General features: G+C 32.9%; 1 protein-coding gene across 2 annotated transcripts in view; it reads right to left on the minus strand.

The window, feature by feature from the left end:
• LOC140443477 (maternal embryonic leucine zipper kinase-like) overlaps positions 1-19,545 on the minus strand; it is a 376,616-nt gene that overhangs the window by 90,727 nt on the left and 266,344 nt on the right. Inside the window, exons 7-8 of one of the 2 annotated variants that reach the window (XM_072534777.1) lie at positions 17,013-17,163; positions 16,855-16,958 (exon numbers count right to left, since the gene is read on the minus strand). The exons of the other annotated variant lie outside the window; for it this stretch is intronic. Coding sequence (XP_072390878.1) covers positions 16,855-16,958; positions 17,013-17,163 — 255 coding nt within the window. The remainder of the gene's footprint in view (positions 1-16,854; positions 16,959-17,012; positions 17,164-19,545) is intronic. 2 annotated transcript variants of the gene reach the window in all.

Genomic DNA, 19,545 nt, shown 5'->3' on the forward strand with positions numbered 1-19,545 from the left:
GAATCCTCCAGGCTTAACTTATCCTGTGACTATATTTAGAATACGGCACATGTCTAATCCAAAGTGCACACTGATATCATTCAAGAAAGTTTTTAGCATATTATCCCAGTTGTTTTGAGTGAAAGCCATTCATTTCAATATACAACAGATGATTAAGCTTCACCACAACAGTATTGCTATTTTTGATCTTAAAATCTGAGCCATTGGGGTTCAGAAGCGTTCAGATACGGCACATGTCTAATCCAAAGTGCACACTGATATGATTCAAGAAAGTTTTTAGCATATTATCCCAGTTGTTTTGAGTGAAAGCCATTCATTTCAATATACAACAGATGATTAAGCTTCACCACAACAGTATTGCTATTTTTGATCTTAAAATCTGAGCCATTGGGGTTCAGAAACTGAGATAGTGGCTTCATCGCTAGACAGAACCACAGTGAACTCAAAAAATCCCCTTGGAATTGGAAATCTCCTTGGAAAATTGGGATATCTTCAGTTTCGATATTGTTTTCGCCAGGTGTTTGAAGGTGAATTTTAATCTTCCAATATGTCATTATATGCTTTAATAAAGTTATGCCCGTATCATATGTTCTTAATGCATGGATGGCATTTCGAACATTTAGTTTAAAATAATTGTTATGTATAATTTGGTTACTTTAAAGTACATTATGAAATAAATCATTAGTTGTAATTTAGATGAATTTAAATTAAAAAAAATTTGTTTTTGTACCATTAAAAAAATATTTTAGTTAAAAATGGAATGTCGTTCAATAGAGAATTAAATTCTCTTTCAAATGAGGTGTCGCATTATACCAATTTCTATTTAAAAAAATTAACGGTTATGCCACTACGACATCATCCCTATTCCATGTACGTTATAAGATGGGTATTTTATAACAAAAATCGACCTGTTTCGGGATTTCCCTCAAAACTCGACGATTCTCGAAATAATGATAATATTCCATAATTTACGTTCACTGTATAAAGATGTATAAGAATTTTTTTTACACGTGTTTTTGGAAGTATTCTGAAATCACCCTAGCTTGATGATGGAGAACGATTTGGCAAAGGCCTCATGGTCTGTTTCTGCACGGATGACAGTGAAGTCAAAAGGGTGAAAACCACGACTGGTACAATCCTGGCGATGTTGCCCCCAATAATGATGATGAAGAGTGTGTTCATTAAATCATTTTCGACTACACTTTGTGGAATGATCTTTTTCCTTAAGTATCGAATATTTAAATATATAAAAATGTATAAGAATTTTTACCCCTGACTGATACGTAACAATAATCTGAAGTTTTATTTACCCAAGTGTATGCAAGACATCTAAAGAAAATATTAACTGCGTAGTGTCTATTTGCGTCTTAGGAAAGTAATTTTATTAAATTTGTCTAAATAAACATTTATCTTTAATATATTAAGATTGGCTCTCATTTCAGTTTAAAGGTTTATGAATAAATAAAAGTATTATGGATCAGCTAATTGTCATATTTTAGTTTTCTTTTAAATAAAGTTGGTATTTCATTTCGACATGATAGTCAGTATAATTCTGCCATTTGATACATAACCAAAATTTTAAAGTCTGTTTTATTCGAAGGTTCAGTGTAATAATTGTTGATAAATAATAAACATTGGTTAAATTCTGTTTTGTTAGAAAGTTAAACTTAATGCAAGGTTTGTTGATAAATTTGGATATTTTTATTTGTAATAACTGTTTATGTGAAATAAAAATAAATATGTAAAGTTTCTCTTTAAAATACTAGTTTAAAATTATTTCTTATAAAAAGATATTCACCCTTCAAATTTTTTAAGAGACAAAACCTTTCTTTCCAAGTACCAAGAGGATTTTTTTAAAACGCGTCGTATTTTAAATAGTTTAGGAATATTCTTGTGTAGTGTTGCCCATGACATTCCTGTAAGTATTTTTTTTATTTATTTTTTGTATGTAGTTAGTCCTCCCAATCCTCCCCAAATAAAGGAATCCTTATCCACGACTCAGCTCTCCAACCACAGCACGAGTAGCCGTTCACGTTTCAATTTATTTGCTTACCGTATCTCCAAGCCCAGTAATTGTTCAGTCCCCCCTTTCAGGAAATAATAAATTGTTACAACTTATATATAAGAGTGGAGAGGCGAGTAGCTGGTATCTACCGTCCCTACAGACTGAGGAACGTTATTTCGCTCAAACTAAATCAACGAGGTTTCATTAAAATCGATGGAACGTTAGATAGATAGATAGATATTTTGACTATAAGTTACAAGGTTTATAGCAAGTCAAAATTACAAAATTATAAATATAAAACATTACAAAAAATGAAACAATGCATTACAAATATGTAAAACATTAAAATACATATAAAGCGTACAATAAAGACAGCATAATATAATTAAAATAATATTAAATGTGGCTATGTTGCAGTTTGGACATTCACTGATACACTCTTGTAGTAATCACCTAATTTATAAGGACACATTGTCACTAGGTATTCTTTAACTTGGTTTTTAAAAGCTGTAATTGTATTAAATGTTTTTAAATTTTTGAGAAATTTGATTATACAGTAGTAAACCACAGACAGTAGATAACTTTCTACTTATTTCTAACTGTCGATAGGCTATTACAAACTGTCTCTTATTTCTTCTGGTGTGTGAGTGAATATTACTGTTACATCAGAAAATTCTTTCATTCTTATGAATTAGTATCAATAATTCCAAAATGTAAATTCCATACATTGTTAATATATTTAAATCCCTAAATAGGCTTTTACAAGACCAACCATACGGAACACCTACCATACATCTCACAATACGCTTTTGGGCCTTGAAAACGTCCTTTATACTAGGAGAGCCACCCCAGACAGTTAGGTTAAACACAGACAGGGCGGTTTGACGTGTGACTGTTTTGCAGCGGTTTTATTTGGTTGCTTTTGTGAGTGTTTGCCAAATTTTGTATATATTATGGAAGCTATAGATATCGAGCAAATATCGCTAATAAGCAAATATTGAATAACACCTGTATAAGTTAGATTGAAATATATGTTACTGTAGGCACTCGGCTATCAATTAAATACAATATATTCAAAAAATATAAGAAAAATTTATTTTATAAAATGTATTTTTCCTATATTTTTTTGTATTTAAAAAAAACCAACAAACTGAAGAAACATTATTAAAAACTAAATAAACAAAACACATTAATAATGCATACATAATAAAAATCACAAAACATTCGCAGTCAACGAGTTAAAATTACAAATATATTTTTAACATACTTAAAAAGTATGTGACAACTACGTAGTTAACTTACCTTAGTGTTATTATTAGTTTTTCTTCTGGTGATATGCTTTCTCTCATATGAGTGGTATTTCTTGAACATGGCTCTTTAATCATTTCTAATAGCTATTGAAAAGATTGCTTTACATTCGGATAAAATTAAAAAAATTTTCTGGGTCATCTTTAATTTCTTTAACTAACGTGTAAAACATTCCTTTATTTTTTCGTTCATTTACTATGGGATGTATCCAATACCTGCGTTTCTTCTTCTTCTTTGATCTAATATGAAGTAAACTTGCACTTATTAGGAAAAACAAATCGTCGTCACTTTCACTAGATGATTCTAGAGACATCATTATACCATTCTACATCCAAAACTTGACTAAATTTGACAACACCGAATACAATGGCAAAACTACTGCCACTGTTACACCGCCTAATGTGTTTTAAACCGCGCGGCAGTCGACGAGGCGCAGACGCGGCGCAAACCTCCCTGTCTGTGTTTAACCAAAGTATTCTACCCAAATTTCTTAATTGATAACATTTAGAAGAGTTTTTTACACACAACAGTGAGAGTTGAAAGTCACTCCTAAAAACTTCACATCATTACAATTCGAAATACCCTCACCATTGATGGAAATACTTAGATCAGGTTTAGTAGAAATTGCTCGGGATGTAAATGATACAAAATTAGTTTTGTGAACATTTAACAGGAGCGACTAATTACTGAACCAATCAGAGAAGGTCTTCAGAGAGTTTGTTATTTGATCTTGTAAAAAATTTTTCTTTATCGCGATATAGCATTGTCGAGTCATCCGCATAAACTGATATAAATGCATCAGACATTACATATGGTAGTTCCTTAATATACAAAATAAATCATATCAGCCCCAATATGCCCCCTGGTACTTCATTCTTATTAACAATCAGACCAGACATTGAAATTTTGAAGTTATTTTTCATTTTAACTATTTGGTGCCGGTATTTCAGATAGGAAGCAAACCCAATATGGGCAACTCCCCTAACACCATATATGTACAATCTATCGAGGAGTACATCGTGTTCCACACAATCAAAAGCACGACTGAGGTCACAAAAAATGGTAGTTGGATTTTCACTGTTTTCAATTGAGATTCAAACTTCCTCATAGAAACTGTAATGGCGGTGGAAGTAGAAAATTTATTTCGAAATCCATGTTGATACTTTGCGATAATTTGATTGATATCTAAAAATGATAAAACTTGTTTTAGTATTGCATATTCAATAATCTTAGATACCACAGATGGAACAGACAATGGTTGAAAATTTGACATTAATTCAGGATCACCTTATTTTAATACCGGTGAAATGACAGAAGTTTTCAGCATACTTGGAAAAACACCAGTATTGAAAGAAGCATTTATAATGTGAGCAAGTGGTGTCAAAATCTGAGACGCAATTTTCTTAATTACTATACCTGATATTTCATCAAAACCACACGATGCTTTGTTTTTAATTTTATATTTTATTATATCTCAGATATCTTCCTCTGTTATATAAGATAGGAACAAACTATTTTGAACAAAATCGTTGGAATGCTGAAACTTAAAATTTGGTTTAATTATTTTACTAATTATATCTTCTGATGGATCTATAAAGTAATCATTAAATATTTTTGATATTATGTCTGAATTTGTAATCCTAGTATCATCGATGTTTAGACTGATATTTTTGTGAGTTTTTTGTTTTTCATTAAGTTCATTTATAACAGCCCATGTGGTTTTGTTTTTGTTAATGGATTCAGAGATTTTGTTAAAATAAAACTGACCCTTTGTGGTCTCAACAAGAACTTTGTGCTGATATTTTTGTGTGATACTTCTTGTGTGACCTATGTTTTTTTGTTGGTAATGTTTGGTTTTTATAATAGGACAATTAATATTGAAATAGAACTGTAATTTATCAAGAAAAGCATTATATTTACTCTCAACATCAGTTGCATGATAAACATCTTGCCATGTTTCTTTACTCAAGAGATTGTTGAATGCATTTATAGCACCTTTATGTGTTACTCTGAAAATATTTCGAACTGATGTCATAGTTAGATTAATAAATTTTTAACCTCAAAAGGAATATATCGTGATTCGATTCAGTATTTACATTTACAGTACTTATACAATCATCACAATTTGTATATACCTGTTCTAAAATATTTCCAAATGTGGAAGTCGACCTTGTAGGTGTAAAGGTGTACCATAAGATGATAGAAGACCAGAAAATCTGTGTGAATTATTTAGTGTCATAGAATTTACATTAAAATCGCCTATTAAAAATATGAATTGATTTGGTTTAAAATTTGAATTTAAAATTAGGATTTTCATAAAATACATCAAATTTCCCTTTAGGAGATCTATAACATACTAAAATTATGTGTTGATTTGAATTATAATGTCACTTCAGCCCACATACCTCAATATCTTTTTCAACACAATACTGATTAAGTAAAACGGAACTAAACTTCCTATCATCCCTTGTCCAAACTGCAAGGGGTGAACTGAAGAATATTAGATCACTACATCAGGTCGTGCAGGTTTAGGAGAGCAAAGTTCAATAATATATCGAAGGCTTTCGACTTTGTGCCACATAACTCTCTCCTTAGAGCACTGTAGAAAGATTTCTGTTGCCGATGAAATGGACAGATTCAAGTATCAAGTATCAAGTATCATATAGCCATATAAGTTGGACTTAAACATACACATCCTCGGTGGTGCACTAAACGCAAAGGTAGAGGATGGTAGTTTGGGGATTTCGGAGGCATTTTATACCACCTATATCTTACCCACGGAATTAGTTTTAGGCTACTATAGTGTGTGAGGAAATACTTAGGTCTCATCTCTCACAGTCATTAAAGAGAGTATGGCTGGTAATATTATGTGCTAATCATATTTTCGGTACAGGTGGATGTTTTCAAGATACTAGTTAAACCACTGGCTCCTTCTTAATTGTGTTGACATTTCGGACTATTATTTTGAGTTAGTTTAAAGTTAAAATTTGTATTTTATACTTTAATCGATATATTCTGATTTTAATTTTAGTTATACTTTTATATATTTTCATCTAAACATTTATACATATTTCCAACATTTATAAGCTATTTATATTTTATAGATTTTGGATTATATCTCTTTCAGTTTATTGTACGTGATTAATTAGTACAAGAGAATACGTTATATTAACAAAAACAACGTGTACATGTCTTCGTTAATAAAATTTATTTATATAACCCAATAAAGACCCACATGATGCATAGGAGCAACCATGTCATTAACTTCAGATTTGTTTATTGAACATGGTATACAAACTTACAAGATATACACGCAAAAAAAATATACATACACCATACCTCAATCGGCAAATCACCAGACTACCGCACGACAACTAGCTGCTCATACAGTGAGGTTTAAGCTGAGACTACTGCGGTTGCATAATATAGACATGAACGATTACTATTTAAATGGGAATAAGCCACAATTAAAGGTTAAAATACGTTTATTGACGTTTCAATTTCCACTTCGGAAATCGTTCTCAAAATACAAACATTAGTAAATTAAACAAATTTTGTTTTTTGTTACTTAGTGAAAAATTCTTCTAGTAATTTAATTTTATCTGACTCATCTATATTGACAATTCAGACATACCTTATACATTTTAAAGTAGACGACTTTAAAATGATATTGCCAATATTGTTGAGTTACGTTCCTGGGACGACTTTACTTATAAGATAGTTCATTCGATTACATGAAATCAACTTTAACTTGAGAATATCCATATATAATATATTCTCAATATGGCCTCATGGATCAGAGTTGTTGGACACATTCCTAAATGATATAAACGATAAAGAAGAGACAATAACATTTACCATGGACAAGGAATATAATAACACATTACCTTTTCTGGATGTTTTAATCTCTAAGAACGATACTGGATACGAAACTCAGGTGTATAGAAAACCAACACACACCAACAGATATTTAAATTTCAAATCAAATCACAATATTAATATTAAAAAGGGAATTATTAAATCCTTATACGATAGAGCCAAAATTACTTGTTCTAACGAAAATTCGTTCTTGGAGGAAAATCATTTGTTAACATCTGTTTTATTAAAAAATGATTATCCTTTATCGTTTATAAATAAGGAATTTTCAACAATCGATCGAATAGAACAAAACAACTTAGAACGAGATCCTACAGCATATGCAAGGAATAATACGAGGAAAATAACAATACCATACATAAAAGGATTATCTGAAAAGCTTAAAAGGATAGGAAATAAATTCAACATTTCAACAACATTCAAAACAACAAACACGTTGAGATCTATTTTGTCCAAAACCAAACCTAACAATGAACAAGAAAGGACAAAGAATTGCATTTATAAAATACCTTGTGAATGCGATCAGTTTTATTTAGGTGAAACATCAAGACCATTAAATGTTAGAATAAGTGAACATCAATCCTATATTAAAAATAGAGAATTTGATAGATCTCAAATCTGTAAACACGCATGGGATAATGAACATAGGGTTCAATGGAATGATTCAAATATAGTCCTAAAAGAAACGGATGGTAAAAAGAGAAAAATCAAAGAAGCGGCTCTAATTATGCTAAATGAGACCAATTGTGTCGCGAGTTCCTCGGCAGAATTTAGTAGGATCTGGTTACCCATATTGAAAGAGGAAGTTATTAAAAGGAAAATACCAGTATTGGTAAGTCAGTAACATATAGAGAATACATCATTTATGTTTTTTAAATAAACATATAAAATCGGAATTTGGTGTTTATTGAAGGTAAACAAAATGCACGATCAAATACTTACCATGTCGGGATAGTATTATGAGGTATTTTTTTCCTGGTTTTTCCCTCATAATTTACAATGGATCACTAACAGGAGAATTTTACTGTCATCATGGCATGTATTTGTCTTTTTAAAGACGAATTACATGTTATGATCTTTTCTGACGGATATTCTCAAGTTAAAGTTGATTTCATGTAATCGAATGAACTATCTTATAAGTAAAGTCGTCCCAGGAACGTAACTCAACAATATTGGCAATATCATTTTAAAGTCGTCTACTTTAAAATGTATAAGGTATGTCTGAATTGTCAATATAGATGAGTCAGATAAAATTAAATTATTAGAAGAATTTTTCACTAAGTAACAAAAAACAAAATTTGTTTAATTTACTAATGTTTGTATTTTGAGAACGATTTCCGAAGTGGAAATTGAAACGTCAATAAACGTATTTTAACCTTTAATTGTGGCTTATTCCCATTTAAATAGTAATTAATTTAAAATGCCACAAGAAAATAGCTTCAGAACAATATTAAGACATGAACGAGTACAGAAGCGACCCCGGTCACACACTCTGTCTCTGTCCTGTGTGTCTTTCTTTTATCGCTCCCAATCAGAATCCTATAGGCGAACCTCCAGCATAAAAAGATAACTTCGCCATAACTTATGAGAAGGTTCAATGTGATACAAGAGTACTAGGTACACCAGGGTCAAATAAAAAGATCCATCGGTTTTAGCAGATAGCTTGTATATAGCAGATCTGTCGTCTAATAACTTGTATATTACTTGAAGAAAGACATGTCAATTGGCCACATAACGACTGTTTAAAAAGACGGTCTCCAGAGAAGTAGAAAAAAATACGTTCAAAACGATTTAACTACCATATAAATCAATAATGAGAACCCAAAATTACGGCTTTCTTACCGTATATTAAAAATAATATAGATCGAATCTCTCAGCAAAAAATGACGTAAAGTCCATCTTCAAATCAATGATCACGATAGACAAGAAAGTAGCAGTGTATATTGGAACAACAAAACGCAGTATAAACACTATCCACCGAATTTTATTCGGAGAAATATAGGTGCTGAATATATCATTACACAACTATCCACAAATGTTCAACAATATTATCAAAATTCAAAACCACCCGATTAATTTTTATCGTAAATAAAAGGGTCTGTATCCAAACAGAATGTAATCTGCTGACTCAACACTATGAACAAAAACTCTCATTACCGATTTGGACCAACCGACAGATTCCGGGAGGTACTACCCGAATCGTCTTTGATAATATCTGCCATAGTTGCCGAGGAAACATCAGAAACAAACTATTCAAAAAAATTGCCAATAAACCTCATTAATAATGTACCTTTACAAAACACAGACCGCGAAAGCCTAAATTCCTTGATAAATAATTGCTTATTCACAATACCTATTGTAGATTTAATTTTAGATTTAATTACACAAAACTTTGTAATACTGATATATAAAGTTTCTATCATTTGCCGTCCATGCGTGAAAAGACAATTGTTTGGTGTTTAATTATACGAGGGGTGTACAGCCCGAGGAGAACAGTTTTCACAGAGCCATCTAGCGAAAGGTATCAATTTCGTAAATATAATTTTAGAAATTTTCAAAACAATAAATTTCGTGAAAAATGGCAATCTCCCGTGCAAATTTTCGTGTAATGATTTTATGAGATTTTAAAGTTGGCCTAAATAAACAAGTTTTTGTAATAAAACACCAGACATATAAACTGTCAACAGATGGTTTGAATAATTCAGGCTTGGTTGCACCAGCCTCAGTGATAAATTCCGTGAAGGCCACAGCTGTTATCCCGAGAAACATTTTGCAAATCATGCCCCGCAGCATGATTGAAGCAGATCAACATGTTACCAATTATAATATTCGTGCATCATTGAGCATAGGTGTGAGTCAAACACAAACGTTTGATAGTGAGAGATGTGCACTCGTTGAAATCCTCATATTTTGAAAGCTACCCACAGGAAGGCACGAATCGATTGGTGCAACGCTACACTCAAATGATTAAATGAGAGCAGCTTAAATTTGACGTATAACATCGTGCCTGGCGGTGAAAAACCAAGCAGCTGTGTGGATGTTTTAAGACGAGCCAAAGTCAAAAATTGGCTTTAAATATTACAGGGTTGGCAAACAAATGACAAATTTCATTTGAGAATGGTGGAACCGTCTATGCTGAACGGAATACAACCATTTGTTTGGCATAAGTGATTAATAAAAGCAAAAACAACCGGAATCGTCGCATACTATTGCATCTAACGTCTGAGTATTTGAAGCTACAAAACATCGATTTATTGAGCCATTCTGCATATAGTCCTGACCCTAGAATCAAAAACAAACTACGTAAACAGTAGCCTTTTGTGTTCTGGCCGTATCGGATCTTGTTTCTGAGGCATACGTCATTATTGGTCTTACACTAGCTTTATACATTTTGACTTCATCTCAGTGTTCATGTGTATGTTTCGCCATATAGTGTTATTAAGGCATCTTAACAGTCTATTTGCTTTTTGTCCTTGATCTCTCACTTCTTTGTCTAGGTCTCCATAGCTGGACAGTGTAATTCCCAGGTATTTTATTTCCATTACTTGTTCAATACTGATGCCATCAATTTCTATTTTACATCTGGTTGGTTCTTTGCTGACTACTATTGTTTTAGTTTTCTGAGATGAGATTGTCATATTAAATTCTTTTGCTCTTATGTTAAATCTGTGGACCAGTCTTTGCAGACTATCTTCATCTTGGGCTATCAATATTGCGTCGTCTGCGTAACAGAGTATTTTTATTTCTTTATTTCCCATTATGTAATTTCTTTCTTTGATAACGCTTTTGATGATTTCATCCATGAATTAATTGAAGAGCATGGGGATCAATGAGTCCCCTTGTCTTATTCCGCTGCCTATTTCTATAGGTTCTGTAAGTTTGTTGTTTTGGTAGATGTTTTCAATAGTTTTTATGATATTTAGGGGAACTTCTCTATTATACAGAAGATGGATTTCATCTTTGACTCTTACTCTGTTAAATGCTTTATTTATGTCAATTAGACACAGAAATGTTGGTATATTATACTCTAGTGATTTCTCGGCAAATTACTTTATGACGAATATTGCACCTGTATATGTTCTAGTACGAAAACCGTGTTGTTCATCTGCTAAACTTATCCTCTGATTCATTAGTTTCTGTAAAATTTTAGTTGCAAGTTTTAGGGTAGTATTTAACAAGTTTACACCTCTGTAGTTTTAGGGCTGTTTTTATCTCCTTTTTTGAATAGTAGAAGTAGTTCGCTCGTTCTTCATTCTTCCGGTATATTATTATGTTTTCTAATTTTGTTAATTAATATTGCCAATTGTTTCATTTGTGGTAATTTCTAGTGTTTCCGGTTCTAGCGTCGTTTGTTCTTCCTCTTGTTTATCTCTGTTCTTTGACCTCTTATAAGCGCCATATATCCTTTTGCAGACCATAAAAATCATGTTCCATTTCGTTCGAAGAGCATTCCCAGTGATCATTTATTATTTTTCTTACCAGTGCAAGTGTTTCGTTTCTTATTGTATTGTAATTATGGTATGCTTCTTGTGTTTTTATTGACATATATTTCAGGTAAGCTTTTTTCTTTCATTTACATTTTTCTTCACTTTTGTACAAAACCATGGAGTTGTTCGCCTTGTGAACGATTTATTTTTATTTATATTTCTTTCACCAAGAACTTGCTTGGCCAAGGCTAACATATTAGACCCAATTAATTTTTGCCCAGTTTTCTTCGACTCCATCAGTTCCTGTGATATATGTGGTTCTGCTTTTTTATGTTATTCTTTTTTGGAATATCTTGCGGAGTCATCCTGTAAGCTTTCGACTTTTATCTTTGTGGTGTATTCTGGTGTTTTTTTTATCACATATATGTGTTTTCATTCGGATTTTGCACAATACCAATTTATTATCGCTTCCTATTTCTGCTGTTAGTGTTTTTATCTCTAAAATTTGAGAGGGGTGTAACTCTCTATTCGATAGAATATAGCCTATCCTAGATCTGTGTCCTCTATTGTTTTCAAAATTGTATTTGTATTTCGCTTATTGGTGATTTCACAGGAGATTTCTGAATGTTTATTTGTGAACTATTGTAAAAGTGAAACACAAATAATATAAATATTAAACATAATAAGCCGCAGTATTAACTGTATTTTGAGGACGGCAACGGTGTACTAAGCAGATAAAAGTAAATATATTTTTCTCCTACTAACATCCCAAATATTGCGATTAGTAGCGAAAAATAATTTACGGTTTGCTTACATTATGTGAATTTAAAAAGGCTGCGTAATACCAGTGAGAAATTTCTGAAAAAAAAAACTCGCTTTAGGTAAAAACTAGTGTTTGAAGTGATAAAAGTAAGGTTATTTACAATTCGAAAGTCATACTGGAGGAACTCTGGCCGTTAGTTTTGCGACGTTGCCAAAGTTAAAAATAGTTCTGCAAACTGAGGACTGATAGGAACTGGATTTCTGAGCGGTTGAAGCGAATCTAGTTCCCTTCGCGGTCCTTAGAAACAGATATGATGTACACGGACAGTGATGATATCGCGTCAGAAGGCAAGAAGAGAAAAGATAGAGGGTCAACTTCACCTTTCCTGCAGAGCAAAAAAACTGCCAGAACCCCAAGCAAAAGAAAACCAAAGGAAGAAGATTCAGAGGATTTGGACGACGTTATAAGCATGTTCAAGAAGATGATGGGAGAACTGAAAGAAATCAGGAATGAAAATAAGGAATATAGAGAAGAGATGATAGCGCTGAAAAAAGAAAATATAAAGATAAATCAAGAATTGGAAGAAACAAAAAACAAATTAACCCATTTTGAAAACAAAGTAGAAAGAATTGAAAAACAGATGAAAAGAAATAACATAGTAATTACGGGTCTACCAATAAACGAAACAGATGAAACACTCTTAAAAAATAACATAAAAGATTTTATACAAAAGCACCTAAAAGAGGATGTCGAAATAGAATCTGCAATGAAGTTAAAGAACAATATACGTCTGGTACAAACGAAGGATTATGGCGAAAAAATTAAGGTAATGAAAGAAAAAAGCAAACTCAGATTTCTTACTGGAGAAAAGATCTTCATCAACGATGACCTGACCGAAAAAGAAAGACACATGAAGAAGGAAATCGTAAATAAAAGCAAGGAATTAAGAGCTGAAGGTAGAAATGTAAAGATAGGGTACAGAAAACTAACTGTGGATGGTATAAGTTGGGTATGGGCCGGAAATGGTACTTTCAAACGAGAAAATTCTAGAAATATGGACCCAAAAAACGGCATATAGTAGTGGAAAAAGGAAAAGATGGCCCATTATGCCAACGGACCCTAGCGATGAACAGGAAAATGAGTTTGAACATAAATAGCAAAATAAAAAATAAGAATATATACCTAAATATTGCGACATGGAATGTTCGAGGAGTATACGAGGAGGGAGCATTAATTAACCTAATAGAAGAACTAAAAAAATATAAAATACACATCTTAGCAATACAGGAAACACATTTAACTGGAAACAACGTCGAAAAGATTGGCCCATACACGTTTTATACAAGTGGAGGAAATAATAGGAATTTTGGAGTGGGTTTTCTGGTACATGAAGACGTGGAGCAGGTAAAACACTTCGTAGTAAAATCTGACAGAATGTGTGCAATTAGAATTAAAGGAAAAAAGAACATGATATCGTTGATAAATATACATGCTCCAACAGAAGAAAAAGAAGAAGAAGTGAAAGATGAATTCTATGAAGAATTAGAGTCAGTGTGTGAAGAAATGCCCAGACAAGATACTAAAATTATTATAGGCGACGCCAATGCAAAGGTCGGAAGAGAAGATATATATAAAAACATAACAGGGGGTGAAAGTAAACATTTGAATACAAATGATAATGGACAGAGATTAATCACATTCGCAATTGAAAACAGGATGAAGATAATGAGTACCCATTTTAGGAGAAAAAATATATATAAAGGAACGTGGAAAATTCCGGGGTCAAATGGAACTAATCAAATAGACCACATCTTAATACAAGAGAAGTTTGCGAATTTAATAACAAATGCGAAAACGTGCAGAGGGGCTGACGTAGACCCAGATCATTTTTTGGTTAGAATTAATATGAGAGAAGCATGAATTAAAAACCATAAACGGAAAAAGAAAGTGCAACGTAAATTTAACTTTGACAAACTGCGAACATTTGAGGTAGATCAGGACTATCAAAAGGATATACAAGAAACCTACGCCAAACAAGATAGTACTACTGTGAGTAACATACAACAAAAGTTCTTGAAAATGACAAACAATATAAAGGAAGCTACGTCGAAGAACATACCAAGGACAAAAAGATTTAGAAAAAACCACTGGTTCAATGAAGAATGCAGAACAGAGTTAAAAAAAAAAGATCAGATTTGAGATTAAAAAGTTTACGTTCGCAAAAACAAGACGACCTAGAAAGGTATGCCGTACAACGAAAAAAAGTAAAGAGAATCCTAAGGGAGCGGAAACGAAAGTATATGGAGAATAAAATTAAGCGCATTGAAAAAAATTACAAGAAAAATGAAATAAAAAATTTTTATAAAGAAGTAAATACATTAAAACTGTGTACCAGGGAAGAACGATGAATGTAAAAGATAAGCAAGGAAACCTGATAGTGGATGAAGACCAAATATGTGAAAGGTGGAAAGAATTTTTAGAAGAGATATTAAATGACGAAGTGACTACTGAAGAAAATTGTTATGTTCCTAGACCTCAAATAGTAATAGAAGAAATACCAAAGCCCACAAGGGAAGAAATTGAAGAAATAATAAAAGATATGAAAAACCAAAAAAGTCCCGGGGAGAGCGGCATTGTGGCAGAGAACATAAAATATGGAGGAGAGGTCTTAATAAACAAACTTGGTGAGCTAATACTAGAAGTATGGGATGCCGATGAAATGCCTCAAGAATGGAATAAGTCGATTATAATTCCTGTACACAAAAAGGGAGATAGAACTGAATGCGCAAACTATAGAGGAATATCCTTATTAGAAGTAATGTATAAAGTACTCGCCATGCTAATTAAAAAACGATTAGAAATATATATAGAGAAGAAGCTAGGAGAATACCAGGGAGGATTTCGGAAAGGAAGATCAACAACCGATCAAATTTTTATGCTAAAACAAATCCTGATCAATTGCTATGAATACAACATTTCAGCACAAGTACTTTTCATTGATTACAAAGCTGCCTACGATACAATAGACAGAAACAAGTTAATAGAAACACTAAAAGAATTCCAAGTACCAGAAAAAATAATAAGATTGGTAAAAATGACAATTAGACAAACCATTTGTGCTGTGAGATGCAACGGTACAGTCTCAGAAGAATTCGAAGTGAAAAAAGGTGTTCGCCAAGGAGACCCGTTGTCTACATTGCTATTCAATATAGTTCTAGAAAAAATTGTAAGGATTAGTGGGATAAATAGGTCCGGAACTATTTTATACAAGGAGCACCAATGCTTAGCATACGCTGATGATGTGGTTCTCATTGCAAGAAATGGAAAAGAACTATCAAATATAACAAAAAGACTGATTCGGGAAAGCTCTAAAATGGGACTGAAAGTTAATATTAATAAATCGAAGTACGTGGAGATCTCGAGCAAAAAAGGAATAAGCACCAGGGGATCCTTTAAATTGGAGGTGGAGAATGGATCAGTTGTAGAATTCGAGAAGGTGGATGAATATATGTACTTAGGTACTCTTATTGATCAGACATGTAAGGAAGAAACTGAAATCAACCTGAGACTGACCAAGAGGAACAGGTGTGCTGGAGCCATGAGCAAAATAATTAAGGCCAAAGATATATCTCGTAATACAAAAATAAGAGTATACAAAACTATAATTAGACCCACAATGCTATACGCTGCCGAGACATGGACTATGAACAAAACCGTACAGAACACATTGGAAGCATGGGAAAGAAAGATACTTCGCAGAATATTTGGTGGAAAAGTAATAGAGGGAGAATAGAGAAGACGAACTAATGCAGAAGTGTATCAGTTGTATGCTAACCCTACAATAACAAAAGTGGTGAAAAAACGTAGACTAGAATGGCTAGGCCATCTAGAAAGAATGCAAGGTAATAGACTAGTCAAGAATATTGCTTGGAGAGTACCTGAGGACAAAAAAAGAGAGGAAGACCAAGAAAGAAATGGAGAGATGTAGTGATGGAAGATGTCAGAGAGATGGGAATAAGAGATTGGATACTGTTAGCTAAGAATATAACACGATGGAAATTATCCATCCAGCAATGGGCCTAAAAGGCCTATTAACGCTGTACATACATACATACATTAACTGTATTAAAATAAAAGGTTTCACCAAAGAACTTATTGAAGTTTTTTTGAATGACAAATATTTTTCAGTCTTTGAATATACTGAAAAAATTACAAAATATTCTAAACGAACATTTTAGTAAAACATTATTTCGGGATCGTGTATGAAATTATACAAATCACATAACCGAATATATTTTTACCCGCTGTTTAATATTATAAAACACTGAAATACATGCGTAAGAACATGATTAGCGTTTACAGACAAAACCAAAATGGCATATCGTTTTTAAATTAAAGACATACTAATAATGATGAAGATAATGGTTATAACTAGATAAAACAATTAAGTAAAGTTATGCAATCAAACAACTTACCCCTTTCGTTTACAAAATACACCTTTCTTTTCTAAAGCTTTTGTAAGCTCAGCGATTACAAATTCTGGATCTCTACATTGTGTTGTCGATACATTAAATAATTCCTAGAAAAAATACTTTTGTGATCATATACAAAAAAAAATAATAATTGATCTTACTTTGTTTGTTAGAACAGCTGGACGACTAGAGAAAGAATCTTCAATTTTTCTTGGTGTTAGTACATGCACTACTTTTTGAATCGAACGTTCTATGCTCCCTAAAACTCTTCGAGCAGAACAAGGTGTATCTGAGTTAGTAGCTGGTATGTTTCTGGAACAAAACATATTAATTTTACAAATATTCGGCATGTTTGAATATTTTCTAGTTATATTTACACTGTCGTTTTTAAGTTAATTAACTATTGTGCTACTAGATTAGATCAAGAGAGGTGGCCTTTCGGCCTATTCCACTGCTACTTTTTCAGATCTATTTTGGTCCTCTAGTCCTAGATAACATTCTCTAGCCTGACCCTTTTTATAAAGTCTAGTAGCTTCGAGACTGTACCTTCCATGTAGCTATTTGCCGGTGGATTTTCTTCTCCTAATGCAAAGAACCGCACATTTGCCAGACTGTCACACTGACATAAAATGTGCTCTTCTGTTTCTTCTTCGAGGTGACAGAATCTGCACAGGTCATCATCTGATAATCCTATCAGCTTCAAGTGCCTATTCAGCTTACAGTGCCCTGTTAGAAGACCTACTATGACCTTGACTGTTTTCCTGTTTTTGCTTATTAGGTCTGCCGTAAATTTTGGCGACTGTTCTGTAATGAACTGTTTCGCCTGTCTTTGTCCTGGTGAATTCCTCCACCATTCCTGAGACTTGTGAGCTACCCACTTCCTTGTAGCCGTTCTTGTTACTAATTTAGCAACTCCGCAGAAGGGTTCCGGTCCAATGAATGGCAATGATGAGCCTTGTTTGGCCATTTCATCTGCTTTTTCATTTCCCTTATGACCCTCGTGCCCCGGTACCCAGGCTACCGTAACCTTGCTACGGTGTCCTTGCTATTGTGCTACTAACCCATTAGCATGTTTACGGAAATATAGATCCGCAGTATCTTTTGACCAAGGTTCTGAAACTGTTGTAGCTAAACTTTTTTGTAGCATGTCAAGTTAACTATTGTGTTTATAGGGGATTAAGCCACAATCGATTCTAATGATAATTACATTTTTAACTACATAAATTTGACGTGTTGATTTCCACTCCGGAAATTGTTCTCAAAAAAGATTATTTAAAAATTTGGTGAAAAGAATGGATAACCGCCAAAGTTGTTTACGGGGCCTTTGTCATTTCATAAAATTGAAAATTAACACACTTGGCCGCGATGTTATAGCCAACAGCCATGCTTTGGCTGAAAAGATATGAGGGTCCTATGGAATTTCAAAATTCTGATTATTTTAAGTGTTCTGCATAGAAAGTGTTTATGCATTTTTTATGTATGCTGTGTGTTGCATATGTATTGTGTCTGATTGAAGACGAGTTTCTTAATGCGCTATTGTTATATTCTTGTTGTTACCTTCTCTTTCGGTATTGGCAACCAAAACCTGCTACATTCTGCTGATGTGAAGTTTGCTACACATTTTTCTTCAGTGAGTATAATGAGAGCTGCTCTTTTTCATGTATGTTTCTTTCATAATTATTGATGCATTTTTCCATTGTACTCTGTGTTCGGTGTTCTAGGCATGTTTGCATGTCTGTGATCTGTCGAAGTCCATGCTTTTGATGTATTTTTTTGCAGTACTTCGATCTCTCATGTGTGTTGTTAGGTTTGGTTTTGGATAGGATAGATCTTGGTGTATTGGTTGTGATTTTGTACTTATTTCCTATCGTTTTTAGGTTTCCTGATCAGCCCTTTAATAGGGTATTGTTGTCATCCTTGAGTTCCTTCTTGTGTACAAAAAAAGTGTACCCCTCAGACCAATCAGCAGCAGCATGGGTTCTCCTTGCAACAGACTGTTTATGTTCCTCCTAGAGATAGTAAATTCACTTCTTTTCTCGATGTGTTAAGTACAAAACAGGATAGATGATATACAACTAAAGTTTACAGAAAACCAAACCAAACCAACAAATATTTAAATTACCACTTAAATGAAAAACATAAATATCAAAAAGGAAATCATTAAATCATTTTATGATAGAGCCTAAAACCTGCTCACAAAGATTAAAAAAAAATGACTCATTGTTAGAAAAAGAATAGAAGTAGTAGAAATGGATTTTCTAAGAGCGTGTGGTGTATCCGAAAAAGATCATATCAGGAATGAAGATATTAGGAGGACAAATACTGTATATTCCAGTGTAGAAAGAATTGAAACGAGACAACTAGTGTGGTATGGTCACGTGAGGCGAATGAATGAAGATAGATGGCCAAAGAAAGCTTTAAATTACATACCACAACTAAAAAGAAGAATGGGGAGGCCTTCAGTTGCCTGGGAAGAAAATGTACGGCACATAATGAAAGATAGACACATCAAAGAAGACGAATGGATAGACAGAAAACGATGGCGGTCGAAATGCTAGAAGCGGCAGAGGCTGTAGGAACGTCGCTTATTTATATATATGTATATATATATTGTTATGTTTTTTCTTTCCCAGCCAAAGAAAAATAAATAAAAAAATCCATCGTAAGATATCAATATAAACAAATTGTATATAG

This window comes from Diabrotica undecimpunctata, chromosome 6 (assembly GCF_040954645.1).
Source record: "Diabrotica undecimpunctata isolate CICGRU chromosome 6, icDiaUnde3, whole genome shotgun sequence".
NCBI classification, from domain to species: domain Eukaryota; kingdom Metazoa; phylum Arthropoda; class Insecta; order Coleoptera; family Chrysomelidae; genus Diabrotica; species Diabrotica undecimpunctata.